At 37.9% G+C, this 7,024-nt stretch overlaps 1 protein-coding gene across 1 annotated transcript; it reads right to left on the reverse strand.

Annotated features, from left to right (window-relative positions):
- Positions 1-4,339: 4,339 nt before the first annotated feature.
- Positions 4,340-5,911, reverse strand: LOC148505458 (zinc finger MYM-type protein 1-like). Its single transcript, XM_088448236.1, has one exon. It carries the CDS (start codon positions 5,909-5,911, stop codon positions 4,340-4,342), a length of 1,572 nt encoding a protein of 523 aa, XP_088304362.1.
- Positions 5,912-7,024: the final 1,113 nt, after the last annotated feature.

Below are 7,024 nucleotides of genomic sequence, written 5' to 3' on the forward strand. Positions count from 1 at the left end.
TACTGTATATTAAGAGACCTATATGTCCACCTCTTAGACGCAGACCAGGGGAAATTCATTACATAAATTCGGCAGCGCTAATTCAGTGACAGATATCTATCTACTGGGAAACTGAGCCAAAGCAGTTTCAGGCAAAGTTGCACTATAACAAAGTATCAAGTATTGCTTTAGCTCAAGGGTGGGGAACCTTTTTTCTGCTGAGGGCCATTTTGATTTATATAACATTATTTGTGGGCCTGGTGCAGCCCATGCCCCCTCTGTGTGACGCCGCATGGAGCGGGGCCACGATTACAGTGATGCCTGGAGAATCCTGATGATGCTACAGAGCTGTAAGGGCAACGGTGTGACCATCTGAAGCGTCTTAAGGATGTTCCAGGCGGCACTGCTGCATAGATTCTGGCTGCAGTGTGCCATTCTAGGCACCTTGCTAGCCAGATGAGGCTAACAGAATAAAGCTCAGAGGGCCAGACCAAATGATTCCGCTGGCCTTATACGGCCCCTGGGGCCTGAGGTTCCCCATCCCTGCTTTAGCTGAGGACTGTAGTAAGCTAAGAGGTCACTGTATAACAAGTGTAGATTCTGGAGGGTTAATCATTTGCTACTTTAGCAGATTGCAACAAAGAACCTAAGACCAAAGTAATAGTTACAGCAGTCAGGGGAATTCAATAATAGTTAGGTACACAGCCTTGTTCTCTGACTTTTGCAAGAATAACCCACAGGACATTATCTGCTGACACTGTAAGATTTATATAGTTATCAAGGTACCAGTATAAGTACCTTATGTAGACTTACCTTTATTGTGGAAGGGAGTCAATTTATACTAATTTATGGTATGACTGTGACTATAATATCACCAAGGAAAGGTGATGATTTGATTGAGTAAAAGCCTCATAACGAGGTTAAAGAATAATTGGCAAAATAACAGGGACACTTGATGAACTTAACTGGGACTAAACATTCTGGACTAGAACTATTTATAAATATAGTTCCTTGACTAATATTATAATATTGTTTAGGTTTTAGGGTTTTGTATATTAAAGCTGCATACACACAGAACGATGTTAGTAACCAACAATTTTAGTGAACGATTTTCGTCCAGATTTTCCCTTGAAAAAGTGAATGAAAATTGTTTATAAAACTCGTTGGTTACTAAATTAATGAACGATTTTCATGAACGATTAACGAATTTTTAATCATGCATACAGTGAATGGACATCGTTCATCATTCATTCTGTACAACATGAATGATTTTCTGAACGAAAATCGTTTGTTGGACAGTCAGAATGGACTACAAACTACAAACGTTAACTCGCATGAATGATTATCGTTCATCATTCACCTTAAAAAGATGAACGATTTCATAAACGATTTAACGATAACGACGTTGTTATAGTTAAATCGTTCAAAAAATCATTATGTGTGTACGCACCTTTAGAATTATATTGATGTAATAGATGGAGCTTTGTTCATCCTCTGTATATTAACAGCAAAATATATGTAAATTGCAAGTGAAGATCCATTACTTATATTCCTCATAAAAGTAACTTTAATGTTTATTAACTACTGTGTGTTTACTTACCTGGAGCGATTACAGTGTGAGTTCCAATACGGCAAAATCTGTGGAAGAAAAGATACAGGTAAATGTGAAGTAAAATAAAAAAGCATTATATTGTGATTTACACATTGTATATACACCACACTATACACCATATTAGGTTTTTCCAAGCAAACCCCAACTCTAGCTTGGGTGGAGGCACTGATAATAAGACACATCCCTGCTAATTAGTAACCTGATGTCCCTTTAGTGGAAAAAGGGGGGATTACATAGTTGTCACTGATGATCTCTGTATTAGATAGTGGTCACTGATGCTCTCTGTATTATATAGTGATATGGTGGTCACAATTACTTCCTGCATTATATGGCTGTCACTGATGCTCTCTGAATGATATGGTGGTCACTGATGATCTCTATTATATGGTGATTACTGAAGTGGTCTTTATTTTATAGTGTTCAATGATGAACACTATATTATATGGGGGTCACAACTACTCTGCATTTTATGGTGGTCATTGGTGTTATTTGTATTATATGGCTGTCACTGACGCTCTCTGTATTAGATGGCTGTCACTGATGCTCTGCATTATATGGAACTATCTGATGCTTATATAGAAAGCCATATTTAATTAAACCTTTGCTTGTGGTGAAATAAATTGCATATGTCAGTTTCCTTCATTAATAAACAGTAAATGGCACATGTCACAATGAGAAATCAGACACATATACAAATCAAAGGATAAAAAAAACATTAATAATCTTGCAATAGATATTATTGAACATCTACAGTATGTGCCATCCCTAGTAAAAAGGCAGGAAAATATTACACAAAAAGCAAACTTAACTTGACCCTATATAAAATGGTACTTGATATATAACTGTGAAAAACAAAATATGAATCCAGGGTTGTAATAGAGCTACATTTTGCAGCAAAACATTACTGTATTAACACCAATACTGTATCAGTGCCAGTATGTTAGAATCATTTCTGTATATGAATTTTTCTGCATGATAATTCCTTTGAGTCATAAAACACAGCTTTGAAAAGGGTGATTTAAACTTAAAGTGGAAACAGCTGTATGCAAGTAGATTTTCTGGAATTGCAATGTCACATGGGCTTTGCTTCATGAGCTGTTTTTAAACAGTTTTCATAAGCCTGTGGGATCCAATATAAGTGGATATATACTAAGGACTCAATTCAATTAGGGTCAGTAGTTTAGTTTTGGAAAGATCTTGAGCTTGAAACTTAGCCAAAGAACTTTACCATTGCATCACAAATTGCTTTCCAGTAACCTGGTCCAGAGGCGTCACTAGGGTTGGTGTCACCTGGTGTGGTAGCTCATGGTGTCACCCCCCCCATCCTTAGTACTGTTTTTGTACTATCACTAAATGCAATGGCAATAGTAATAAAATAAACAGCTAACAAAACTAACATTATATCTTTAAAATACAATATTACAGGTAAAACATTATAACATTTACATAAGTGTTATGCAAACTAAACTCAATGCCTAAATTATTTGACTCAACAGTTTCTTGACTTACTGGACACAAACTTAGACTGTAAAACGGTTTTGCATTGCAATGAGGTTTTTCATGTGTTAGCCAAGATTCGGAAGGGCAACATAGGGATGAAGACATTAAGAGAAACTCTCAAGAACAGCACGCCAAACCATATTAAATTTATTATATTCAGCAAAGTATATCACACAAAGTATTCATTTGCACACCTCGATAATTTAATTTGAAGTAATACCATAAAAAACATAAACAGTAACAAATACAAAAGCATTTTAGCACTTAATGAACATCTCCACAAAAAAAATCTAAACTTTCCTTTTCTGGCCTTCACAGCTGCAAACTTTTGAATCACTTCATCAAAGTCAATGCCTTTTGCCATCTCACTTTCAACTGATAGAATTGCAAGGTCTGAAAGCCTTGACTGTCCCATGGTAGATCGCAAATAGTTCTTTATAAGTTTCAGCTTTGAAAAGCTCCTCTCACATGAAGCCACAGACACACAGATCGTCAAAAATAATTTTAGACTTTGTGAAAGGTTTGGTAGAGATTCTGCAAAGTCCCATTCTGCTATGAATTTCAAAATATCCTTCTTAGCCTTGGTATTTCTATTAAAAGAGCACTTTCAGATAACTCATCATAGAAAGTGGTCAATTTTGGAATGGACACCTTTAACTGTTCATCAGTGGCAGATATAAGACTCTTCGCTTGAACAGCTTCAAACATGGCTGCTATTTTCTGGATGGCTCTTGATCTGATCTGAAGCTCAGAATGAAAGCGATCAATGCACTCAAGAGAGAGTCCAGCATCACATGCTTGTTCCCCTGCCAACCTCTTCTTGACCCTGGCTCTTCTCTGTACTGCAATTCCATATTCTTCTGACTTTGAAAGTGCCTGTTCAATTGCATGCTCCACTAGTTGACTGCGTTCATCATGTAAAAAAAGTTTAAGCGCCTCTAACTTTGTCACCACCTTGTCAAGAGTTAAGCCCTTTGTCTGCAGGTACTGCTGTGTTAGATTAACTTCCTGAAGTACATTACACCAGAAGTATAGGTAGCACAGAAAAGTGAAATCACAGACAGCAGGCAAAAGAGTTTGTGCTGCTCCCCTTGTATCCAAATTTTCATGTAGATCACAAAGAGCTTCGATCGCCTCCACAAACTTATCAAACTTCTCCTTAACTGGTGTAACAGCAGCATGATGAGCACTCCAGCGTGTTGTTGACAGCCTTTTCACTGAGACTCCAGTATGTTCCATTAACACATCCTATCGATGGGTGGAAGCAGCAAAGAAAGAAAACATTCTTTCAAGAGTCCAAAAAAATGTCACACATGATGCATTTTCAGCAAAAGAGTGCTGACCACACAAATTAAGTGAATGGTCCACACATCCACTAAAAATAGCCTTCCTGTTCTTTTTTTTAAGAATGGCTTGCACACCTCCATGGATTCCAGCCATAGTGGCAGCATTATCATAGCCTTGAGAGCGGCACATCATTATGTCCAGTCCATCATTTTCCAGTGTTTTAAGAATGTCAGAACTGAGGTCAGCAGCGGTTTTCCCCTTTAAAGGAAAAAATCCAAGAAATACCTCTTTTACTTCAACTTTCATATTGTTGATTTTTACATATCTGATTACTTCGGACATCTGGTCAGTATGTGATATGTCAGGTGTGCTGTCAAACATGATCCCAAAACAGTTTGCAGACTTTATGTCAATGACAAGCTTCTCCTTCACATGGTTTGCCAAGGCACTTATAAACTCATTCTGAGTGTTTGGTGCTAGATAAGAGACTGACACTTTAAGTTTACATGTGCTCTGTTTTAATCTCATAAGGTGCTCTTTCAGCACTGGATCATATTTTGACAGCATCTCAACCATCTCAAGAAAGTTCCCTTTATTTAATGAAGTTTCATCTTCCTTGTGGCCACGGAATGCTAGATTCTGCTTGGCAAGAAACAATGTTATATCAAGCAATCTGTACAAGATGTCCCTCCACTTTTTCTTCTCCATTTCCATTAAAGAAATACTTTTGGCATCAATGGTTTTGTGCAGCCTAAGTCCTGCTGTTAATGTTTTCCACTTTTCAAGGCAACATAGGTGCTCTTCGGATGTCTCATGGTTATATACTTTAGGGTTCAGTTTCCAACACATCTGAAACCCAGTCACAAATTTGGATGTCATACTTGTAGTACTAACTGCAAACAGTCGGCAGCAAAAACAGTATAATTTGTTGCTGACAACTGAGTAAATCATCCAAGACCGTAGAATTTTCTTGCCATTTGGCATCATCTTGTAAAACCACTCTTTTGAAAGCTGACGTACACCACCCTTTGCTTTTCCATCTGAATCTTGCCTTGACACTGCACTGAAAGGACCATCTTTGTTCTGGAAATAAGTACTTCCCTTTTTGATGATTTCAACCCGAAAGTGATCTGGAACTGGTATTTCCCAGAAAGAAACATCCTGGAAAATTTGCAAATCTTTCTCCATAACATCACTCATTTCCATTGCAGTATCAAGGCTAGAGTCACTTTCAGCACTTTCTTCTGCTTGACATTCTTCCATTTCCACTCCTTGTTTTTCTGCTGTAAATTCAGCAATTTCCACTTCTTGCTCTTCTGTAGAATGCATGCAATCATCAGAAGAATTAGTATTATCAATTGGAGACTGACACGGTGGAGCTGTGTCTTTTGATGAACCCTGGCCATCATCCTGTCTTTTGACAAATTGAAGCATGGATCCAGCTTGCGTTTTCAGTGCTTTTTTTCTTGTTTCTTTTGCCTTCCTTTGCTGGCATCCACTTGGCCTCTTTGCTTTATGTACACCATGCAGCATGATTGAATATCACTGCACAATGTAAAAATGCACAATAGAATTTTTTTGCAAAATTAAATAAAAATATGTAAATCTATTGTAAATAGTACAGGCAAAGGAAGGAAAACCTTGGACCATGTGATTCTGCTGTTACCCTGCCAGGTTAATTACAAGTGCAGAACACTGCATGGGGAAGTTAATTTAAATATACCCTGTTAGTCAATGAGAAAAGGTGTGTATTTTACCCCTAATAATTCAATATTAAAATCAATGCAGGGTTCAAAAACATGCAAAATTTAGAAAAGGCAAACAAAACATTTTGAAAAACAAAAATAAAGTAATGTTAATATATGTATACAGATGTGTCCTCATACGCCAGGTCGCTTAAGAATCTTCTCACATCGGGCATCTTCTTTGCTTGTTTCTATCTAAAAATCCATCCTAGTTGCAACATAATGTGACTAGGATGTAAAAGGAGGATTAATTTGATACATGACACTCAAGGTAACTAGGGTAGTGCGACCAGTGCCATGGCACAGGGCACCGCAGGGCACGGGGCGCTGTTTGGGCCTGTCAATTTTCCTGTTTATTATCATTCTCACTTGTAGCTTCCTCTTCTTTTATCCCCAGCATCTCCTGGCCTCCCCTATCTCTTCCCTGGCCTTTCCCCATGAGGCCATGGCCTTTTTTCAGGTGCACTATTTTAAGTACCCATTTAAAAAATGGGGGGGGCACCAATGCTCTCTAATGACACTTGTATATCTGTGTGCAACTGAGTCTCTGAATCTGTATATAAAGTGCAGTAGTAGCAGCTGCAGCTTTCTTCCTATACAAGCTCTGATCTGTATACTGACACAATATACAAGTGTCATATATCAAATTAATCAACACAGTCTCCTTGTGCGTTCTATAGTAGTCACATTGCATTGTGTCTGAGACTCATTTTTAGCAAACAAAGATGCCCAACGTTAGCAGAGCTGCACTGGACCTGGCGGCTCACTCATGTCCGGCATCTCGCGCTGTATAGCATATCGAGGATAGATGTAGGAGTACACATCTATAATGATGTTAACATAAAGGGCAATACACAGACCAATACCAATACCAATTAATAATTTAAAATGAGCCATTTAA

This window comes from Taudactylus pleione, unplaced genomic scaffold (genome assembly GCF_031769625.1).
Source record: "Taudactylus pleione unplaced genomic scaffold, aTauple2 ptg000454l, whole genome shotgun sequence".
Lineage (NCBI taxonomy): Eukaryota > Metazoa > Chordata > Amphibia > Anura > Myobatrachidae > Taudactylus > Taudactylus pleione.